The 24891-nt window shown below is 42.6% G+C and overlaps 1 protein-coding gene across 6 annotated transcripts in view; it reads left to right on the forward strand.

Moving 5' to 3' along the window:
* arhgap32b (Rho GTPase activating protein 32b) overlaps positions 1-24891 on the forward strand; it is a 124388-nt gene that overhangs the window by 46735 nt on the left and 52762 nt on the right. For all 6 annotated transcript variants that reach the window (XM_082549179.1, XM_082549174.1, XM_082549176.1 and 3 more), the window contains 3 exons: positions 11014-11119; positions 15638-15732; positions 15963-16047. In XM_082549179.1, coding sequence (XP_082405305.1) covers positions 11117-11119; positions 15638-15732; positions 15963-16047 — 183 coding nt within the window. In that variant the 5' untranslated portion in view covers positions 11014-11116. The remainder of the gene's footprint in view (positions 1-11013; positions 11120-15637; positions 15733-15962; positions 16048-24891) is intronic.

Here is a 24891-nt window from a genome sequence, read left to right on the forward strand (position 1 = left end):
GCGTCCAGTTGTCGTCGTCATAACCAACCATCACAGTCAATCAGTCAGTCTGGGATTACACAGAGAGACGACGCTATGATAGGAAAAAGCCACAATCAGTCTGAGGAAAACTCACTGACACCATGACAGGATTTAAGTGTTTTATTTGTCGTTCCTTACATCAGATCTGGCTTCACAGATTTGTTCTTTTGTCTTCTTTGACGCGTGTCACTCATTAATCAATTATATTTATTGGTTATACAATCATAGAATCTAAAACATTACATAGTCTTAGTTTTTCATTAATGAGTATTAGGGGGTATTCTGTTTGTTATGCGATGGTAAACAAAATATCTTCACGTTTTGGTCTCTTCAAATAACTTGAAGATGACACTTATTGCTCTGGTGTTACAGCCACAGCCCTCTAATAACTATTCAGCCAACCCTGTAATGTACATACTGGTGGCTTGTGTCTGCACAGCCTGGCCTGATTAGTTTTGCTAATTGCAAAGTCTGCTTCAGTAATGGCTCAGATTGTTTATTAGTGGTGTAACCATTTTCTTTTCCACAGTTGTTTTATTGTCCTTTTCAAACCTCTGGGGAAAAAGGAAAAGCATGATGATAGTGGGCTAGACTCCCATTTTATAGCACAATGTTTAAAATACAAACTATAGATGTAGCCACAGTTTAGTGAAGTGCAGGTGTTGGTAAATGTTTTTGGTGTTTCTGTCTTGACGCTGGACGTGATAAATGAACGGTGTGTCTGACTAACAGAGACGTACTGTAGGCTAATCTCAAGGTAGCACCTCCCCAAAGCAAACCCTGCTTTATCCTCTGTTATTCTAGTGAGACCACTATGCACAACATGATCCTCACGTTATATTCATAAGACTTGAAAATAGCAATTGAGACTCATCAGGAAAGGGTTTACTGAGCTTGTAGTTAATTTGCTGAACAGTAGATCTTTATGCAAATGGACTTTTTGCAGAGCTGCCCCATGCTTCCACGTTGGCTTCACTTTTCAGGCCCAGGAGCCACATCCATCTTTTAAATACAGTTTATGGTATTTGTCCACAGGACTTGGTTAACGAGGGCAGCACAGCATTTCCTGACAGCGAGGTCTGGGTTTGTATCCACCATCTGGCTGGGGTCTTTCTGTGGCGTTTGCGTGTTGTCCCTGTGTTTGCACGGGTTCTCTACGGATTCTCCGGTTTACGCCATTAGTCCAACAACATGTGCCGTTGGGTTAGGTTAAAATGACCACATGTGTGGTTGTGACTGCTATCTCTGTGTCTAGGGAGTAGCCTGCCCTGTGGTAGCTGTCATAGTCTCCAATGGAGCGTCCTCTTTATCTTCAAACTAGTATCTTCATTTGAAGGGTGAGACCTGCACCAGACGGACCTAAAAATGCATGAAAAACCACAGGATTTCTGTTCGTGGCTGAGGACATGTTGAGTCAGACATTCAGTGGCTCCAGTACTGAGGCAGCCTAATAGAGGAGAAATGAGAAAGTTGAGGTTCAGGATAAATGTGGGGAGAGATTCATGGCTTTCATTTTCAGAGCAAAAAACAAGCTGCTGTTGCTTTTCGTGGCGTAAAATTGTGATGCTGATGGAAATGCTGGAAAACTAGTCAAGACTGAAACTTTCACACAGTCTCGTATGTGGAGTTCGTTGCATTTGATCTTACACAATTGGAGAGAGAAAGATTTGACTCAGCAGGCCGGGAGCTTAGCAGAGGGAAGTTTTCTGTCAGTTTCTCCTCTTATCTGTTTTTGTGGCTGGGAAGAAGGTAGGCAGGAAAGCAGAGACGAGCGCTGTTCAAGATGAGCAAGCTTTTCTGGCTGCAGTCTTATAAGAATGTTTGACAGAGAAGCTGTGGAGGGCAGTCTCTTTCTTTTTACATGCAAACTCGGAGGCATTCTGAGAAGTCTGTGATTTCACTTCACTTTTGAACAGAAAAGGTGGCACTGGGCGAATAAAATGCACTAAAACGGTTGGCCTTTATCTGTGGTGTCTCAAAGTGCTTCACACTTTGTCAGTAGTTCCTCAGCCTTCCCTGATAAGTGCTGCTCAAAGCTTGTCATCATGCTCAGGCTGTGCGACAGTAGTCAAAAAATTCTGAAGGCCTTCTCACAAGTTATTTCATATCATTTACCGTGTGGCCAGCGAGCTGACTTTCAGGATAAATAACTGAAGTCAGGGAAGAGCCCAGATAATACTGGCCTGTCAGAGATACTTTGGTATTGGATTGATGTGTCCAGTATACATGGGAATGCTGCTGTAATGTATAAACAGTGTCTCACACTCTATTTTTATTTTTAAATCTAATCCAATATATCCATATTCTCTCATCACCACCCAAGAACATCCAGTATTGGTTGTTTGTGGGATGAAACATTTCATGCAAACTGATTTGTTTGTAATCACATTTTTTTTTTAAATAAAATATTTCTTTCCAAGAATGATGTGTGGACACATCTGCTATGTGCACTCACATACTTTCAGACTAAGACACTTTTAACAGCACATGTACGATGAGCTAGCATGATACTTTTCGTTGCCATGACAAATGGATTATACCTTCCCTCCATAACTTTATCAAACACTTTTACACAATCCAACCAAAGCTCTCGATGGCTCTGGTTCAGATTCAGCACTCTTTAGAAGAGAACTGTCACAGCAGTGTGTTTGGGCACAGCGCTCTAGTGTCTCCAGTAGAACAAATGTTAGTTGGATTTGGTTACTATGGAAGGAAAGAAGCTCCGCTGACTGGGAGGCCCGACCGGAGGATGGAGATTAAAGAGCTGAAGAACATTCAAAGGGATTTCCCTTTATTTTAGAACTTTCCAGAATTACCTCTCACTAAATATTTAATCTTGCATTAAAGGAGGACGTGACATCACTGAGTCATGGAGTAGCTTTATTAGACTCTCCATCAAGGAGAACGTGGCATTTTGCCAATAAATAAAAGCCACAATACTTTCTGCTGGTTCTGTTCCAGTAGCCTCTCTTAAATTTATCAACCTAGTATATTGAATAATGCATAATGAGTCAAATGCAAAACGCCTGAAATAAAATAGAATAGAGTAGAATAGGCCTTTATTGTCATTGTACATGCATAACGAAACTGTGGGTGCTCCACACTATCAATGCTGGAATATACACTCAACAAAAATATAAACGCAACACCTTTGTTACTGCTCCCATTCACCATGGGATGGACGTAGAGACCTAAAATTCATTCCAGATACACAATATAACCATCCCTCCCAAACAGTGGTCACAAATCAGTCCAAATGTGTGGTAGTGGGCACATCTGCTATATTGAGATAATCCATCCCACCTCACAGGTGTGCCACATCAGGATGCTGATCTGACATCATGAGTAGTGCACAGGTGTACCTCAGACTGCCCACAACAAAAGGCCACCCTGGAATGTGCAGTTTTGTCTCACAGCAAAATGCCACAGATGCCACAAGCAATGAGGGAGCGTGCAATTGGCATGCTGACAGCAGGAATGTCAACCAGATCTGTCGCCCGTGCATTGAATGTTCATTTCTCAACCATAAGCCGTCTCCACAGGCGTTTCAGAGAATATGGCAGCACATCCAACCGGCCTCACAACCGCAGACCTCGTGTAACCACACCAGCCCAGGACCTCCACATCCAGCAGGTTCACCTCCAAGATCGTCTGAGACCAGCCACCCAGACAGCTGCTGGAACAATTGGTTTGCACAACCAAACAATTTCTGCACAAACTGTCAGAAACCGTCTCAGGGACGCTCAACTGCATGCCCGTCGTCCTCATCGGGGTCTTGACCTGACTCCAGCTCGTCGCCGTAACAGACTTGTGTGGGCAAATGCTCACATTCGATGGCGTCTGGCACGTTGGAGAGGTGTGCGCTTCACGGATGAATCATGGTTCACATTGTTCAGGGCAGATGGCAGCTGAGAATGTCCCAGTTCTTGCATGGCCAGCATACTCACCGGACATGTCACCCATTGAGCATGTTCGGGATGTGCTTGACCGGCGTATACGACAGCGTGTACCAGTTCCCACGAATATCCAACAACCTCGCACAGCCATTGAAGTGGAGTGGACCAACATTCCACAGGCCACAATTGACAATCTGATAGACTCCATGCGACGATGTGTTGCACTGCATGAGGCAAATGGTGGTCACACCAGATACTGACCGGTTCTGGGTCCCCAGACCCCCAATAGCGCAAAAAACTGCACATTCCAGGGTGGCCTTTTGTTGTGGGCAGTCTGAGGTACACCTGTGCACTACTCATGATGTCAGGTGAGCATCCTGATGTGGCACACCTGTGAGGTGGGATGGATTATCTCAAATTTGCAGATGTGCCCACTACCACACATTTGGACTGATTTGTGACCACTGTTTGGGAGGGATGGTTATATTGTGTATCTGGAATGAATTTTAGGTCTCTACGTCCATCCCATGGGGAATGGGAGCAGTAACAAAGGTGTTGCGTTTATATTTTTGTTGAGTGTAATATAAGTAGCAAACAGGAGAAATTAATACAATGAAGAGGGATATACAGTGGGGCAAAAAAGTATTTAGTCAGCCACCGATTGTGCAAGTTCCCCCACTTAAAATGATGACAGAGGTCAGTAATTTGCACCAGAGGTACACTTCAACTGTGAGAGACAGAATGTGAAAAAAAAAATCCATGAATCCACATGGTAGGATTTGTAAAGAATTTATTCGTAAATCAGGGTGGAAAATAAGTATTTGGTCACCTCAAACAAGGAAAATCTCTGGCTCTCACAGACCTGTAACGTCTTCTGTAAGAAGCTTTTCTGTCCCCCACTTGTTACCTGTATGAATGGCACCTGTTTGAACTCATCATCTGTATAAAAGACACCTGTCCACAGCCTCAAACAGTCAGACTCCAAACTCCGCCATGGCCAAGACCAAAGAGCTTTCGAAGGACACCAGGAAAAGTATTGTAGACCTGCACCAGACTGGGAAGAGTGAATCTACAATAGGCAAGCAGCTTGGTGTGAAAAAATCAACTGTGGGAGCAATCATCAGAAAATGGAAGACATACAAGACCACTGATAATCTCCCTCGATCTGGGGCTCCACGCAAGATCTCATCCCGTGGGGTCAAAATGATCATGAGAACGGTGAGCAAAGATCCCAGAACCACACGGGGGGACCTGGTGAATGACCTGCAGAGAGCTGGGACCAAAGTAACAAAGGTCACCATCAGTAACACACTACAACGGCAGGGAATCAAATCCCGCAGTGCCAGACGTGTTCCGCTGCTGAAGCCAGTGCATGTCCAGGCCCGTCTGAAGTTTGCCAGAGAGCACATGGATGATACAGCAGAGGATTGGGAGAATGTCATGTGGTCAGATGAAACCAAAGTAGAACTTTTTGGTATAAACTCAACTCGTCGTGTTTGGAGGAAGAAGAATACTGAGTTGCATCCCAAGAACACCATACCTACTGTGAAGCATGGGGGTGGAAACATCATGCTATGGGGCTGTTTTTCTGCCAAGGGGACAGGACGACTGATCCGTGTTAAGGACAGAATGAATGGGGTAGAGATGGCACGATACCACTTTTTTATGTCCGATACCGATATCATAAATTTGGATATCTGCCGATACCGATATGAATCCGATATAGTGTTTTTTAATCAACAAAACTGTTTTTTAAAATATCTTGCTGCATTTTGCAAGTCTGCAAGTTCATACTCAAGTTTAAAACAACAACTACACTAAAGCTATTCTGTTATACCTGTATACAAAAAAAATATTTCATAGTTCAGCAATACTGATCAATCTAATAAACTTAGACCTACACCATCCTCCCTATTCTGGTATTTTAAAGAGTACTTAGCGTAAATATTAAGCAACCTAACTAATAGGGTTCCAACTCCCAGCAACAACAAAAATAAATAAATAAAAAATAGGGAACCACCCCTCACGCTCCACCTCATGATGCTTAATCAACGTAATCAACCTTAATTTGATGCAGTGTGAAAAAAAATGCACAGAAATCAATTATTTTTCAAGAAATATTAAATAGATTCAACATCTTTCTTCAACAAAATTGCAGACTGCACAGATGGTACCTTCCCAAAGGAAAATGTACTATAGCTTACTAGGGTATATTAGACTTAATAGTCACTATATACAGTAATTGACTTCTATTCATTTTACATCAAATTAAAACTTTGGGTGTCAGATAATTATTTATTAAAAGCTAGACATTTTAAATGAGAATAAGAAAGAAAAGTATGTCTTTGTGCCCCCTTTTCCCTGTTAATGCCCTATCGGCCCCCCTGGCTAAACTTTGCTAGATCCGCCCCTGCACAGTTACCAGCCGTCAGCTACGTAGAAAAAGATCCTGGTGTAGAAAGTAATATTAAATAAATTCTAACAACAGCTTATCAAGCTTAAACGTGCTGCTGTTGTTCAGCCGCTGGTTTGCTCTTTCTGGCGCAAAGTGGACCAAAAACAAACAAGAGAGACTCACGACAGAAAAGCCGATCAGCTGATCATTAGCAGTTTCACGATTGAAGTAGCAGCCGGAGAGCGAGAGGCAGTCGCTCGTTAAGCTTAACGTGGGAATGCTTTACAAACATTCAGAGATGGACTTACACACTTGCTTTACTTCTCTCGGGATAACTTTGTCGGAGATGAAATGCCGGGTTGCTAGCGAAGCTCCAAATGCTATCCAGACCACCGACAGGTCCCGCATGCCACAGCTGCTCTATCACGTGATGCATACTGCTCCGACGTTCTGAGGCGAGTTACGGCGTGTTGCAAGTTTTGTGAGGTGCTTTCGTGATATTTAATGGATCGGATTACATTTTTATCGATATCCGATCCAGTAATGTAGGTCAGTATCGGACCGATACCGATACGTAATATCGGATCGGTCCATCTCTAGAATGGGGCCATGTATCGTGAGATTTTGAGCCAAAACCTCCTTCCATCAGTGAGAACTTTGAAGATGAAACGAGGCTGGGTCTTCCAACATGACAATGATCCAAAACACACCGCCCGGGCAACAAAGGAGTGGCTCCGTAAGAAGCATTTGAAAGTCCTGGAGTGGCCTAGCCAGTCTCCAGACCTCAACCCCATAGAAAATCTGTGGCGGGAGTTGAAAGTCCGTGTTGCTTGGCGACAGCCCCAAAACATCACTGCTCTCGAGAAGATCTGCATGGAGGAATGGGCCAAAATACCAGCTACTGTGTGTGCAAACCTGGTAAAGACCTATAGTAAACGTTTGACCTCTGTTATTGCCAACAAAGGTTATGTTACAAAGTATTGAGTTGTATTTTTGTTATTGACCAAATACTTATTTTCCACCCTGATTTACGAATAAATTCTTTACAAATCCTACCATGTGGATTCATGGATTTTTTTTTCACATTCTGTCTCTCACAGTTGAAGTGTACCTCTGGTGCAAATTATTGACCTCTGTCATCATTTTAGGTGGGGGAACTTGCACAATCGGTAGCTGACTAAATACTTTTTTGCCCCACTGTAGATACAAAACAAAAATATATATACAAAATAAAGCGAGAGGCACATATTAGATGGTGCTTGGAAGTAGTCCAAAGAAAAGACTTCATCTGAATGGAGTCTGTGTGAGTGGCTTGAGTGATGAGGGTTACTAAGACCATGGCTCAGTTTGGTGAGGTGGGTGGGCAGAGTGGGGTGTGGGGGGATATAGTGTTTGTTAACAGTCCCAGGGCAAGAAGCTGTTTGTGAGTCTGGAAATGTGGGACCTGATTGACCTGAGGCGCCAACCAGAGGGTAGCGGGTCAAACAGGTGATAGGTGGGGTGCAAGGGGTCACCTGTGATGACCCTGGTTTTCCTGACACAGGAGGATCTGGAGATGGCCTCCAGGTTATTCTTCCTCAGGACACAGAGGACGTGCAGCCGCTGCTGGGCCTTCTTTACCAGGGTCAAGCATCATAAACCAGAGGACTTTGGTTTATTATGAGTAAAATCAGTTTAAGTCAGTTTCCTCACTTCAGGTCAATCAGCGCAGTGCAGTTACAGACAGCTATATCTCCCTGACCTGTTGTTCAGTCATGTCTAATCAAGGCTTTTTATTTCTCAGGCTTTTCAGCGAGGGTCTTTGCTAGGTTGACTGGCTTTATCGGGCCCACAGGGAATCAGGTCATATCTGTACTGATGAATGTTCAGGACCTTGTTTTGGATTTTGCTGCAGTTGGAATGAATAAAATGCTTTCACACTACTTTTGTTGACTGTTGAATGTGTCAGTTGGTATAGAGTGTGTTTATTGTTCAGTGGGTCTTAGCCCTGGTTTTAAATCTCTGACTCTACATTAAATTGTCAGGCAGAAGAAAAGCATCATACCTTGAGTGAATGATGAAGTAATTTACATGAAAAATTCTGTAAAAAGGTTTGGGAGTAAAGAGATGTAGTCATTGCTAAAGTTGGCTTCCGATATCTCGTCTCAGAGTCTCGAGCCCTTAAGTCCAATTATCTCAATGCAGAGATCTTGTCTCAGAGTTAGTTCGGTCTGTCATCTTGCAGCTGCTGCAGATCTTCCATTCTTCCCAAAACTGCCTTTTTTCCCCCTCTTTCAATTTCCTCTCTTGTCTACAATGGTTAAAACACATCCTTGAGGCAACTGTTTGTATGTGAATGAGTGAGAGTGTGTGTGTGTGTGTGTGCGAGAGACGGCTCTATGGAAACAAGGTCAGTTCAGACAGATGTCTCATCAACTTCAACTTGTTCTCTCAGAGTATTGCAAACTCATTTGCCCTCATCAAATTATCCACTGTTCATGTCATGTTTCATTTCCTGACTGTTACATTCGAGATGCCTCGAACTGGACCCTGCAATCCATACATATTAAGTTTATAGTCATGGACAAGTGATAAATCCTCTTTTAAGGATCAGCATTTTATGTTCTGCAGTTTAATAGGTTTAAAATGACACTTCCAGACATTTATTGAAAATAAACCCAAGCTTCACATCCTTTTGATTACTGGATATAAATGATTAAAGCATAATAAGTGATTCGTTTTAGTGTCTAAATACAGTATTTTGCCTTCTGGCATTCCACACAGTTGTGAACAATTCAACTGATACATTTGTTTAGTACCTGAGGCACTGATCTCAAAGTATACGAAACTGAACATGCTTACATATGAACTTACTTCTTCACACACCCAAATAACCCAGAACATAAGGAAATAATAAAAAAATAAAAAAAGCAAACAAAAAAACTACATCTTATGCAAAAGGTACAGTCTGATGGGAGACTCTAAGGTCGTTGGATGTTGCTAGGATAGTAGTCTGTAGGATAACTTTGAAGTGAAGTTCAGTGAGCTCCTGTCCTGAAGAGCACCACAGATGTGATGTTTGGGAGGATCTATGGTACTGCATGGGGAAGTCAAATAAACAAACTGGTACCCAAAAAGTTGATTCTGTGTACCTGGACGCAGCGCTTTCAGTGGGAGAAACATGTCCACCCCAAGGATCTGCTCTGCCAGCACAGACAGAGTAAAATAGAGTGCCAGAAGGATTACCATGATTTATACGTTGGGGGAACCAAACAACCTCTGGCTAAGCGGATGGCACAACATAGAGCTAACTTTTCATGCCAGGATGAGGATGTACACATCTTGGGCAGGGAGGAACACTGGTTTGATTGGGAAGTCAAGGGGGACATTTCTTTCAGTGTCATGATTGCAGCAATTCCCCAACTCTCTGTGAATGGTACTCAGCCATTGATCCAATGGTCATCAGAATCAGAATCAGAAAGGGTTTTATTGCCAAATGTTGAGCGGGTTTACAACATTAGGAAATTGCTGCGGTGCTTCAGTGCAAACATACTGTTATAAATACTGTTATAAATTAAGCTTAAATAGACATGAAAATAAAAATGAGAATAAGAATTAAAAGTGCTAAGTAGATAGATATATACATGATATATACATGAGTGCATGACAATTTGCATTAATAACCAAGAAATTGAAGTCATGGCCCATTGTTCGTCAGTGGTGCTAGTGCCAGCCCTTGTGCAAATGTACTGTTTATAAAGTTGGGGAAAGTCAGCTGAGACTGAAGAAGACTGAAAACGCTACGTCTAGATGAACAGAATCAACTTTTGGGGATTTCCTTACCTAAGTGATTGAGCATACATGAAGATGTAACAAACCGGTATGCTATGTGGCTAGCTAGCATCACCCAACATGCTGTTCTGCAGTAGAATTTTGTAAACGTAGTAATTGTTGTAGAGCTTGTATTTAAAAAAATAAAAAATAAAAAATAGAAAGAAATGTTATTGTAATTAACCCCATTGAAGAGAGTTGGGTTTTGGTTATTGATAGTTTTCTTTTATTAAAACTTGTGACACGTAAAGAACTGTAAGTGTGAAGAGTGCTCGGTTATTACAGCTCACCTCGGTATGCTCCACAGAGCTGGTAGCACTGTGCAAAAGATTTGAGCCCACCCCGTTTTGTTTTTGTTTTTTTTTGAAAAAAATATTTCTTTATATTTTAATGCAAATATAGTATCTCTGGTTCAACTTGTCTTTAGTATGCATAGAGGTGGTCAGCATACTAGTACAGGAGTCTATAACCATCCGTAAAACCCAGCCTGTGTCGTACCAGTGGTGATGGGAATCTTGTCAAAATTTGATGGAATTATGAAGGTAGAAAGTGGACTTTGATCCACCATGTAATACCATCTGGAAAGCGTCTGATTGGCAGTGTCTTTGTTTTTCAGTATGACAATAATCCCAAACGTATTATTTTATATTTTCCTAGCAAAATATAAAGGAATAAAGCTATGTATTAGATTTAAATGCATTGAAAAGCAACATTTGGGATTCTATTTATTCACTCGTACTGGATAAATTCATATTTCATGAAGTTGAGATCGTTATACCAGGCATTTGGCATAGCACTTTCACATATATACATACACTAAGAGTGATACTGTGATAGTCCAGTGTGTGCCATTTGAGTTCTAAGCTTCTGTTTGTGTGTGTCTGGCTGCAGGGGTCTGAGACCTGGACGTCATCTGGAGGACGACGACCTTGTGCCTGAACTGGCTCACATCCATCCCAGAGAGAGACCAGACTGGGAGGAAACCATCAGTGCCATGGTGAGAAACACTTGACTTTTTTTAACATGGATTTTTAATTAGAAGCATCATCCATCTTTTCTTTTTCTTCTTTTTTCTTTCTTTCTTTTTTTTTTAAACCTACCCACTTATGCTCAGAGTGAGCTGCTTGAAATATCACCCTGTGGCTGGGTGACTCCCCCTCGCTGGGTGATGGTAACAGGGTGTTAAAGAACCGTTATAAACCAGGTTAATAGTGCTTGCTTGTCAGTGAGTACTACATCTAGAAAGAAATGTGGCCTGTGAAAGTAATCTGATGCAATCTTTTTTCCAAGGAGTATGTACGTGTTCCTCATTCCTTCATTCTGATGGGACTTTAAGTTTGTGTGTGTGTGTGTGTGTGTGTGTGTGTTTTGTTTCCTTTTGTTTTTTAAATGCACTAAGACACAATTTCCTGTATTCCTGTATTCAGACTGTTCCAGATAAGGAGAATATACCTTTAACCAGTAAATGAAAAATGGATTAAGATTCTTACATCAAGCAGGCTTATCACTGTAACGTTCTGCTGATTGTTGATTGTTGATGGTAGAATATTCGGGAGGGAAGAAATGTCATAAACTGGCTTGTTGCAACAGTGGCATCCTGTTATAGTACGACAGTGAAATTCAGCGACAGTGAAATTCAATATATTTGTATACATTTAATGCAGGACTGTCAGTTTCTACCATCAGTTCAGCTCCATCAACAAAATACATCATTAGTATTTGCAAACATTAAAAAAGCTTTGAAGAAAAAGGGAACCAAAATCCAGGTATCTGAGGTCCAGATGACTCCAGCCTGCAGGGGAAATTGTGCACCTTTCACTTTTGCCATGCATTTGTGTCACCAGCTCATTTTGCTGTGTTTGTCAAATGTGATCTATGTAAAACCTTTAAGTTGAACTTATTGTTTTGTCCTGTGATCACCGCACTTCAGTAAAGTCAGTCATTCCTGACACGTCTGATCCATGATCCAGTGAGAACACCTCCCCACCCTGTCGGCTTGTTTGTTGCCTGTCACTTCCTTATCAGTCTGTTTTTAAGCCACTGGGCCGATGACATGTCTGTCTCTCGTATTGAAAACTGTCTCTCTTTTGCTCCCAAAAGCCTGCTGAACCTTAATGCAGACTGTTGGTGTTCTAAACCTACCACACTCCAAGCTCTTCGCACAGATCGGTCATGTACAGATCGGTCTGATTATTTCATCTCTCCGTGCTCGTCCCATTCACCAGACGCCATTCATTCATTATTTCCTTTCCTCTTATTTAGTTCGGGTCTTGCTTCCTGCATCGGCAGCACCGTGAAAATGAGGCCGTCTCCATGGTAACATGTCGAGCCACCCGTGGTTGGCGCGTGGTTGGAGCGGTATCACGACTGCTCATTTCGATCGGGCAACAGAGAGGAAGAGAAACAGCAAGAGAAATCTGAGCAACCTATTGAATATTATTTAGAGAGGCGGTGCTTTTAATACTGCGTGTGTGCGATTGTTTGCTCAGTTTGCGATACGGCTGTGTCCACTGGGGCACTATGCATCATTTATGTCTCCAGTGGTTGGAAGACATGATGAAAAGAAGTGTGAACAACTTGGTGTAAGCTGTCACACCAACGCCCTGGTGCACTGTGTAGGCTAGATCATATTCTAGTAGAACAAAACCCGCACGCACCCGTGCAACGTGTTCATCATCAGCAACTTAAATACCTGCAGTCTACATGACATGCAACATTCCTATTTTAGCAACGATACAAGATAATTCGGTTCGTTTTTTATTTTATTTTATTTAGATTTTATTTTGTCTTACCAACAAGCACTTGTTTATGTTCAGATACAGAGTGTTTGTCTGTAGTGGTAAAAAAGTTACAACTGTAATTGTAGCGAGTGATGTAGCTTTAAAATGAAATCAAAAAACGATGTTAGTAGCTCACAATCCCCCCCCCCCATTAAATCTTCATGTGATGCAGAAACGCAGCTCTGGCTGTTTGATGTGTCCGGGCTTCTTGTTGTGTATGTAAAACGCAAGGCATGATATCGCCCAATGAGAACACAGTGAGTTTATACATGTCGTCAGAGCTGTGAAAATGAGAACTGTGACAGGCACAATACTGTGTTTTGCATTAGCACTGTGAAACGATGAGATTATCACCACGTTTTGTGTGGCAGATGACTGAAAAACAAAGGTACTAAGTATTTTATCGCTGTTCAATTCATAGTAGGATGCAAGAGGGTAGATGTAAGTGTGTAGTAAGCTTTATTACCAAATAGGACTAATCATTGCAGCCAGCTCACTGATGGTTAAACAAAAACTGTAGTAACCAATATAACCACCTTCTCACTGGCAGCATAACTTGAGAGAGCAAATTTAATCCTGCTGTACAGAAACAGCTACAAGTGCTCCATCTTTCACCTCTACCTGGGCCCTTTTAGCACCTGGAATAGAGGTGGTGCAGAAAGTCTCAGTGGTCTGACCGCATATGCAAAGCACCGTACCTGTCAGCGGCTGTGGTGAGGTTACAAGCTGAATGAATGAAGCTTTCACAGTTCTGTAACCTTGCCTAAGTCATGCTCCTGTTTTCTTACACAGCTTCACAGCGAGTAAATCCACTGATTAAAATCTGCTTACACTAAAGTAGATTCCCCAGACTCTTACCACATCTGCTTTTGATTTTCAGTCTAATTTAAGCTAAATGATGCGAATGGCTTTATTTTTGAACACGATAACAACCAGAGTGAGTGGCTGTCGGTGAATCTGTGTGGGGAGTGGTCTTTTAGTCAGAGACTGCAGAAATGCTTCTCAACCAACTGTGCCTGATGCTTTTAGATGTTCAACATAGTTTCCAAGTCAAACTGTTGTTGTTATTGTTCATAATGCTCAGATTCTTCCATCTTATGTATAAGAATTAAATGACTAAAAATAACAGTTCCTGACTTGATTCCTGCTACTGAGCATGAGTTAAAAATCAGTCGGTTCTGGAATAATCTTCATACAAAAACAGGACTGACTGTGATATTTTAAGTCTGCACAGTACACACTATGGACTGAACGCTGTTTCATAACATGTGTAAGTGTGCAAAGACCTTGAAACACTCCCTCGGCTTGTCCATTAACCACATGTATGTGAGGCATTCATGACATTACTATACATTTAAATTAGGGATACACAAATGTAGCTTTTTCCAGCACTAATATGCTACAGATGTCTGCCAGGCTGCATTTAAGTGTTGCTTTCGAAAATAAAATGTAATCTATGTAATGTAATAAAATGAATCTAGTAATTATTAGTAAAATAATAATAACAACAATAATAATAATAACAATAGAGTGAAGATCCAATTTTGATTGATCTCCTTTATTTGCAGTCATGTTATTTCAGCTCGGTGTGAGAGGAGGATTTGCGTCATACTGCTGTTATTTACAGTCATCCTTACACACATTGTAAAGCTGACAAGAGAAGTGAAATATTTATCAAGGTGGCAGCAGGTTATGTTATAGGAAGTGCAATAAAAGCTTCGGAATCGAACATAACAAGAATGAGAATGAGCAACATATGAGAGAGAAGAAAACAAAAAAGCCTTGTTGTTGATGAAGCTGCTCAGCTGTCAGCTGACCACAGTCTGCAGTTTAGTCAAATATTATTGCAAAGCATATAAAGAAAAGCTGTTGGTGATGGAGGCGTGAAGTATCCTCACGCTGCTGTTGCTTGACTGTTAACTTCCTCCATGCTAAGTTAGCGTTTCCGCTACCAGCTGAGACGCTGCTGCTCACGGCTGGCGTGGTAAACACTGAACAGAACTACAACAATCACCCTCGTAGATGTGCCCATTTTCACCCATCAGGCCCTAGTTGGCATGTGTACAGGTATTCTTCAGACATCTTTAACACTTGTGTTTTCTGCTCTTGGCTCTGTATGATGTGAGTGAGGGGATATCCCTAATAAAACTATTCTGACTGTGAGAATAGAAAAGCCCTCCCACATGCTGTTCAAACCTTCTGCAGCGAATCAGAAGAAAGCTGGCTTAAAGGAAGACGGGCTTGTTTTAGAGGGTGAATTGAGATAAATAAGGATTAATGTGTCCTGTGAATCATGCAGAATTACTCTGCCAGAGTCCGAGAATAAAAAATATGAAGTTTAAAACAGCAAACGGAAAGTGCACATATGAAGCAATTCAAAGACCAGGATGAGCTGGGAGAAAATAATAATTCTCAAAGGAATCATACTGTTGTCCAGTCAACTAACAAGCTGCACACGTGTCAGTCAGCAGGATCAGCAGGGCTCAGCTCATCCAAACACATTAGATGGAGTCAAACAGCATATTGCTGTACAGCACTGGTTACACAAGGCTGTTAGGATTTTTGGAAAGTCATTACCTGATCTGATCTAAGCAAACTGGTGCTACACATAAACCTAATTAACTGAATGATGTGCAGTTGTATGAATTAGCTGGCTCCGCTCATTAAATCGATGCTTTGGATCGGACTGGAAGTGTGAGCTCTCATGTTTGTGTGCTTTGTTTTGGTTTTTTTAGGCAAGGAGTGCTGAGATCCCTGAGCTGAGGACTGAGCCCCTCATGCGCTCATGCAGCAGCAGCACAGCCAGCATGAAGGTCAAGAATGTCAAGAAGTGAGTGGGCACGTGGACACACAAACTCACAGCTCTCACATTTCTCCTCTGTCCATTTCTGATATCGCTCCAAACTGGCTGTTTATCGAGTCTGTTTCTGTGCCTGCCTCGTGCTTTCGCTCCCTCTGTTTGCATTGCCCTCGGCTTTTTCTGCTAATCATACACACTCCAAGCTGTTACCATATGAAGAGAATGAAGTGCTAACCAAACTGTGTGTGTTGCATTTGCAGACTTTGCTTCACCAAGGGCCATTTCCCAAAACTGGCAGAGTGTGCTCATTTCCACTATGAAAATGTGGACTTTGGTACAATTCAGGTACAGTCTTGAAGCTTTTTGATTCCTTCTCTTGAATTTCTTAATGCTTTACAAACACCTGGTGTGAGAAAGGGTTAAAGCTGGTGCGGCATGTGTGCATCAGTAGCATGGCTTTTAAAAACTTTGATTGGGATTATGAGTTTAAAATTACAGCGCCACAAATGTCAGCGATGTTGTGGATGAACCTTTGCACAGCTTATTGAAAAATACTCAAATCAAATCAAATCAAATCACTTTTTATTGTCACATCACATGTGCAGGCACACTGGCACAGCACATGCGAGTGAAATTCTTGTGTGCGAGCCCCACAAGCAACAGAGATGTGCAAACACAACAACACAAACGAGCAAAATACAAGAATGGCCAACCTGAAACTAATAAATATATGTACAATATATAATAGTATATGCATTTCTGGATGTGTATACTAAATATTTTCCTACGTGTGTGTGTGTGTGTGTGTGTGTGTGTGTGTATACACATTTTTACAAATTAAATAGTAAAAAAATAAAATAATAATAATAATAATAATAATAATAATAAAATATATAAAATATACAGAGTTGAATATGTGCAAAACAAGTGGCATTTATATACAGTGTGGAGTGCATAATGTTGAAGTTCCAGTAGTGAAGCTGAGGTGTCTATGACGTGTTCAGCAGTCTGATGGCCTGATGGAAAAAGCTGTCTCTCAGTCTGCTGGTACGGGACCGGATGCTGCAGAACCTCCTTCCTGATGGAAGTAGTCTGAACAGTTTATGGCTGGGGTGACTGGAGTCCTTGATGATCCTCCCCGCTTTCCTCAGGCACCGCTTCCTGTAGATGTCTTGGAGGGAGGGAAGCTCACCTCCAATTATCCGTTCAGAGCACCGCACTACTCGCTGGAGAGCTTTGCAGTTGTAGGCGGTGCTGTTGCCATACCAGGTGGTGATGCATCCAGTGAGGATGCTCTCAATGGCACAGCGATAGAAGGTCCTGAGGATGCGGGGGCTCATGCCGAATCTTTTCAGTCTCCTGAGAAAGAAGAGGCGCTGCTGTGCCTTCTTCACTGTTTTGTTTGTGTGTACTGACCACGTAAGATCCTCAGCCAGGTGTACGCCAAGGAACCGGAAGCTGCTCACTCTCTCCACAGCAGCGCCGTTGATGGTGATGGGGGTGTGTACTTCTCTGCACCTCCGGAAGTCCACTATCAACTCCTTTGTCTTTGCGACGTTGAGGGTGAGATGGTTGTCTTGACACCAGTGGGTCAGGGCGCTGACCTCCTCCCTGTAAGCCGTCTCATCACCGTTGGTGATAAGACCCACCACTGTAGTGTCGTCCGCAAACTTCACAATGATGTTGGAGCTGTTAGTGGCTGTGCAGTCGTAGGTGTAGAGTGAGTACAGGAGAGGGCTCAGTACACACCCCTGTGGAGCACCAGTGTTCAGTGTGATGGGGGATGAGGTGATGCTGCCCAGTCTGACCACCTGGCGTCTGTCAGACAGGAAGCTAAGGATCCAGCTGCAGAGGGAGCTGCTCAGTCCTAGATCCTGCAGTTTCCTGTCCAGCTTCGAGGGAACGATGGTATTGAATGCTGAGCTGTAATCTACAAACAGCATCCTCACATATGTGTCTCTCTTCTCCAGGTGTGACAGGGCAGTGTGTAGTGTCAGGGCTATGGCATCATCAGTGGACCTGTTGTGGCAGTATGCAAACTGTAGAGGGTCCAGTGAGTCGGGTAGTGCAGAGCAGATGAAGTCCCTGACCAGCTTCTCGAAGCATTTGCTTACGATGGGGGTCAGGGCTACAGGTCGCCAGTCGTTCAATGAGGAGATGGTGGAGGATTTGGGTACAGGGACGATGGTGGCCATTTTGAAGCAGGCTGGGACTACAGACAGAGAGAGGGAAAGGTTGAAGATGTGTGTGAACACTCCAGCCAGCTGAGCCGCGCATGACCTGAGGACGCGGCCGGGAATCCCGTCCGGACCAGTAGCTTTGCGTGCGTTCACCTTCCTGAAGCACCTCCGCACATCCTCCTCAGACACAGTGTGCGCACTGACGTCATCCGCGGTGCGCACACTGTCCGGTCTCATGGTGTTCGCTGTGTCGAATCTAGCGTAGAATACGTTTAGATCCTCACACAGAGAGGCCGTGGTCTGCGGTGTGCTGGTTTTCCCTCTAAAGTCTGTGATCGTGTTTAGTCCCTGCCACATACTCCGAGGGTTGTCAAACTGTTGCTCCACCCTGTCCCTGTACTCACGTTTGGCTGCTTTGATCGTCTTCCGGAGTTGGTAATGTGCGTGTTTGTAGTCCGATGTGTTCGCGGAGGCAAAGGCGGTGTTCCGTGCCGCCAGTGCCGCGCGAACATCTCCGTTAATCCAGGGTTTTTGATTTGGGAAGGATTTGACTGTTCTGGATGGGACGACATCTTCCACGCATTTCCTGATAAATCCACAGACTGAGTCTGTGTATTCATCAATGTCTCTGGCGGCCACGTGAAACATTTCCCAGTCCGCGTGATCAAAACAGTCCCGCAGCGCAGACTCCGATTGGTCCGTCCAACAGTGCACCGCCCTCCGGGTTGGAGCTTCCTGTTTCAGCTTCTGCCTGTAGGCGGGCAGGAGCAGGATGGAGCAGTGATCTGATTGGCCGAATGGGGCGCGGGGGAGGGCTTTGTACGCATCCCGGAAAGAGGTGTAACAGTGGTCGAGTTGCCGGTTTCCACGTGTGTTGAAAAGGATGTGTTGATGGAGTTTTGGTGAGACTTTCTTCAGGTTTCCCTTATTAAAGTCTCCGGCTGTGATAAACGCTGCCTCTGGGTGTGCGGTTTCCTCGCTGCTGATCGCGCTGTACAGTTCCCTGAGTGCACGGTCAGTGTCGGCTTGTGGGGGAATGTAAACAGCCGTAATAATCACTGCTGTAAATTCCCTCGGTAGCCAGAATGGCCGGCACTTAATCATCAGGTACTCCAGGTCCGGTGAGCAGAAGGATTTGACCGGGTGCACGTTCGCATAATCACACCAGCTGTTGTTGATCATGAAACACACACCACCGCCTCTGCTTTTCCCAGTAAGATCCTGTGACCTGTCCGCGCGGTGCACAGAGAACCCCGGCAGTTGTATTGCGGAGTCCGGTACTTTGTCCGATAGCCAGGTTTCTGTGAGGCAGATCACGCAGCAGTCCCGCATCTCTCGCTGGAATGAGATCCGTGCCCGAAGCTCGCACAGCTTGTTCTCCAGAGACTGCATATTAGCCAGTAATAAACTGGGTAACGGTGGTCTGTAAGTGCGCCGTCTCAGTCGAACCAGAACGCCAGATCTTCTCCCTCTGCGTCGGCGTTTGCGGCCTCCAGGGCCAGAGAACAAAGGCGTCTCAGGTGAGATGAATGGGGGGTCTGCAAACGGAGCGTCCGTGTTGCAAAACTTGAACTCCGGAAAGTTATAAGAAAGACCGTCTTTTATGTCCAGTAAGGTTTGTCGGTCGTACACAAGGAGACAAGTGCTGCTCGTGAAAAAATAAAGGAAAAGTAAAATAAAAATAAAAATAATAAAAAAACTCGCTCTCACTGAGAAGAAATTGGCTGATGATATTTGTAAAGACTGAATGAAGCAGGACTTCTCCACATGATGTCAGGTAGAACTTTTTTGCCATTGATGCATGGAGATTGTTGGTGTTTGCTATGGTTTCCTGGTTCCTTAAATGCCCCATTTTGCTAATATAATATAAATATAAGATCTTTAAAAAGTTTTCTTCTACCACAGTCTCTCCTGGAGATTCCTCCACATAGCTCCCTCATGTCTTTGCCTTTATTAACCTTAGTGGCTGTTGAGTCCCAAGCTGAGTCACAACTTGCTTTGCCAGCAGTTGTCTTTGCAGTCTGTTTTGATGTTTTTAAAAGTCCCCCCCCATGCTTTAAAATATCCAAACTAGGAACTGTGAACCAAGTGTTTTTTAATCCCACCTGCACCCTGGTTAAATATTTGAATTGTTTGTTACACTTTCTGTGTGGAAAAGGATTTTTTTTTTAACTAGTTAAAAACAAAAAAAATCAAATGGGAATGCCTGAGTAACTCAGTGAAAAGCCTGTGCCCCTGTAGTACAGGTATGTCTGATATTTCATTTGATTATTTTATTTTACTGTATTTTTTGGACCATAAAGCGCACCGGATTATAAGGCACATTAAGCGAAACAAAACAGTCAGATAAGTCAAACTTTACTCAACTCATTCTTCTGGCTTCCTCCACTTCCGTACCATTGATTCATTAATGTTGAATTCTCTGGCAGCTGCTCTATTCCCATGTTGTTGCAGTATATTAATGACTAACCTTGTGTTGTGGATCGATTATCTCAGTTGTTCTCCTGACTGAAGTTTGGCCCGTGTATAGCATCCTGCTATGCAATTGCATTTGTCCCTGACCATCAGGAACCTTCACGTTAACTTTTATCGAGTGGGGAAAAAAGTTAGCGTTCATCCTCCAGCTTCACTGTGTTTATGTTATGCTAACATAGCTGTGTAGCTAGCGATCACGTAGCACATCATTATATACCAGCTAGCCCAATTTCAGTAACCCTACAAACGTCACTGCTGTTTAGTTTTCTGTCTTCATTTATGTTGGAAGTGATAGCAGAGCTGTACGTTTGAATTTCTTCAGAAATCTCTGTCAGAACATGCTATTTCATGTTTAGGTGGAAGCTAGCAAGCTAACTTCCTGCGAACTTCTAACTCAGTTAAATTTAATAAATTCTGTTTTCATGGATGCCTGGATGTTAAACTTCATTGTTACACCTGGTAAAGCAGCAACACTGATCATTTTATTAAAGATGAAAGAATTTAGACAGTTTTTAACTCTCAGTGATGCTGCAGTGTTCGTTTGTTTTGGGACCTGAAGTGGGCGGAGTTTCGGACCAAGATTACTCCGTGAGGCTCCTGACTACAGTAGTCATAATGCTCCGACAACCCATCAAGCCGTGTGGCTTTGTAGGTTAGCAAAGTAATACTAAAACATTTTTGACAGATTCTTGTGCGTCATGTACCACATAAAATCGGTTCAAGGTCAGTAAGCACAACCAGAATAGTTGGGTTGCGGTCACGTGGTTCTGATGACGTGCGGAGGCAGCGCGATTTTTGAGTGGAGGGCGGAAGTAAACATGGAGGACACTGTGGAGAGTCAGGAGAGCAGCTATTGTGCAACTTTAGACCCCGTTTCTCGGGAGAGATATAAACAGATAGTTAAAAAATATATCGGACGTGATCCGTATTCTTTGAAAATGTCCGAATACACCACAGAAGTAAAGGATTTGCCTACTATCGAGGCTGTGGATATCACCAACTACTTGGTCCTCCAGACTTCTTACTACACTAGGCAGCAAATGAAAGCTTTCAAGAGTCTGGAGGCGTACAATTTTTTTGTCAGCGGGTGGGTCCACAACCTTGGAACAAAACGTCTCCGTGATGGATACAGTTTGGTGTTTGCAAGGGTGAGTGTTTGTTCTTATATTGCTTTATCTTAAACACGCTAACAGTTAGCGGTAGCGGCTTTAACGTCAACAAACATGCCACATCCTTAGGACTTCGTTAGAGTGACAGTTGTTTGTTTCAAGGTAAACCATTCTCAGCGGTCTAACGAGACACCTCTGAAGACTTGGGTAATTGCAAAGGAGGATGGAGAAGTGATTGCAGCTCATTGCAATTGTATGGCAGGGTTAGTAGCCTGTTCTCCACTGTCACTAGGCTCAAATCCGGGCTCTCAGCCGTCTGTTGCATATCCAAAATCGCCTCTGCACATCGATGCTGTTCTGCCTTAAGCTTCATTCTTTTCTCTCGTTTGAGAACTGATTCCGATCTGGGTTTTCGTTCGTAGCCGAGATTGACCGTCGGAGCCCAGTCCTCCGACTCTTCGTCATCCAAAGCACTTGGGCAGCCTATAGTCCCAATCAAGTCAATATTAGACTACTAACTTAAAAGCACTAAGTAAACGAGAATTTAACGACAACCTAATGCTAATAAGTTCGTTTGCAAACATAACATTACCTCTGACGAAGTGGTCGCTGCAGACACGGGCATTGGCAGACTCTGCTCCTCCCGACTGTAAACGTAAATTTAAAATCCATTTTTTCCTACGTTTTTCGGTTAGAATTTTCCATTTTTCTCCTCTTCGTTGGGCTATTTTTGGTACCCTAAAATACCGTTTATCAGTTTCTCTGGTCGACCTACTGGAGCATCCGTAAACACAACAGGACATAGGCATTTTGCGTACTGTCTGTCTGTGATTTTGCGCTTATCTTTTTCACTTCCGACCGCCAGTCAAATTTCGCGCTTTACGTCGACGTCACGTCTACGTCAAATGAAACCTAGCTATTTAACATAAGGCGCACTGATGATTTTTGAGAAAATGAAAGGATTTTAAGTGCGCCTTATAGTGCGGAAAGTAGTTTATTTTAGTTTTACCAAACATTTATTCACTGATCTTTTAAATGTTTAATTTTGAAGTTGTGCTTTACGTTTGTGAAAGATGATGATGTTCAGCACCACAGTGCAGTAAATACAGCTGATCTCTGACTCTTACTTTGGTGACTGGTGGGGTTGTGAGGTTAAAATATCTATCTTATGAATCCTTAAACACATTGTCAAGAGGAACTGTGCTGCAGCAACTGTAGTGAGAGCTTTTTTTTACCCAGCCAGTTTTGTCATTACTACAAGAAGCCAGTAGGGGTCACTAGTCAGCTAAATCAAACCCACTGCTATTGCAACGGCAGAGTGAGAGTTTGCTGTGTTGTATTTTACGTGCAGGTCATTTGTTGATCTAACTCCACCCGTCCACTCATTGTATACATCTCAAGCTAATTTAAATTGTCTACAGCCAGTAGATTGGTTGTCCTTTTGTTTGGCCAGCTGATCCTTTCCTGGTTTTCATATGCCTTTAAGTAGCCTTGTGTCTTTGTGTTGCCTCCTGTGTACTTTTAGTATTCAGTGCAGCTCCTGCCTCTTCTTCTGAGCCAGCTGAACCCCAGTGGAAACTCATGTCTTCTGTGTTTGCTTAGGGATTAATTATTTGCTATTTGTTCCCCATGTCACTCAATATATTATGTCTTATCTCGCCTCAACCAAACATGTTTGCTTGTTTAATGAATTGGTCACAACTGCATTCTATTTACTTGCTCCCTAATGATTCTGACACGGCATAAATAGTAAAGCTTTTTATAAATGATAAGTGAGAATGTTGATGCCCAAGAAATCATTCAGGGTGTTTCATAGACACGCTGCTGCACATTTTTACATCTTCTTCACAGATTCTATGAACAGCACAGATTTTCACATTAACTATATTTCATTTTTCCTTATGCATCTCCACCATTGAAGTGAAAAAATCCCAAATAAATAGTAATGTATGTGGAGCAGGTCCAGTGAGGTTTTATGTTTCCTCTGTGCTGGACTGAGGCAGGGTAGGACTTAGGTTCAGCTTTGGAATTGGGCCTTCTGCTGGAATACTTATTCCATTATTCCATTATTATTATTTCACTTCCATAATAAAAATCTTTGCCAGAGGAGAATGTGAGTCACACAAAGTTTTGTTGTGGAAAAATAATAATGGCACAGTCCCACAAGCCCTGAGAGCACCACTTACGTGGCAGTCCTTTTCTTATGATGCTGGCTTTGTAGATGGAACGTTTGACTGACAGACTGTCAGTCGTTCTGGCAAAGATGGAGACATGGCTTAACCTTTACTTTCAAAGTCTTTTAAATCTTCTCTGTGGCTGCTCACAGAGTGGTCTGTTCATTACATTTTAATGTGTCCGTGTGCTCTGTGTTGATTCACTGTTTGCTCCGTTTTGACACAAAGAAGTGGCATTACTGGTCACATGTTTGGGGTTTTCAGCCAGTCGTGCTGCTGATGAAGTGCTGTTCTGATGTAATCGTAAAAGAGGCCGTTTCAGACATATTATTTTTGGAGATTTGGTTAATGACAAGTGCTGAATAGTGTATGCACACTTGAGTGCAGCCAGCTACACATTTTTGTGTCGATTTGGGTTTTAAAAAGCCAAAATGATGCGATGCAGTCTTACACTTTAATCAATTCAGATTCAGACTATAAAAAATGAAAACAATATCATGCATTGCTTTTGTCCTCAGAGGGTTTCTTTGCAGTGTATTGACAACTGTGACTTGCTGTGAAATTTAGTCCAGACATCGTATTCCTCAGAGGAAGAATCTGGTTTAAATGTTAAATAAATGAAAACAAAAGCATAACCTTACAGTGGTGTTGACAAAGTAAGGTTCTTCCAACCTTCTTCTGTCTGACTGTACCTTAACAAGACTTCCAAATTAATCTAGTGCAGAACTTTTTGCTTATTTAGTTGCTTTGATGTTAGAGAAACTTGTTGCCTTAAAATACTGTTGCTCAAAAAAGATTTGCAGGCCATACAGAAAGGATCTAATGACAGCAGCTTTTCCTTTTTGTACATTCTATGCTGTTACAAATCTGAATAGAGTCACTCCAAAAAGACTATAATTGATTTGATGATGGTGCTGTGACATCAGACACAAATGCATCACAAATGATCTTTGGAAAATATAAAAAAATATCTTTTTATCTTGACAGCTGTTCGAGACTAATTATAATAACCATTATGCCTAATTTTTGCACTTCTGAAAGCATTTAAAAACAATGGCACTAGATAGAAGGTTGTTACTAACTGACAGCTGACACTTCAATGCTACACTATATGAACAAAGAATAGTATATTTAGGTTTTTCTACAAATATCTATGACATTTGTCTGAGCTTATTTTCCAACGAGGTCATTTGTGGCATTTCTCTAAGAAATACGTTTGATTGTGGTTCTTATGTGAAGCCACAGGTGGTT

This window comes from Aulonocara stuartgranti (assembly GCF_965226115.1).
Source record: "Aulonocara stuartgranti genome assembly, chromosome: 10".
NCBI classification, from domain to species: domain Eukaryota; kingdom Metazoa; phylum Chordata; class Actinopteri; order Cichliformes; family Cichlidae; genus Aulonocara; species Aulonocara stuartgranti.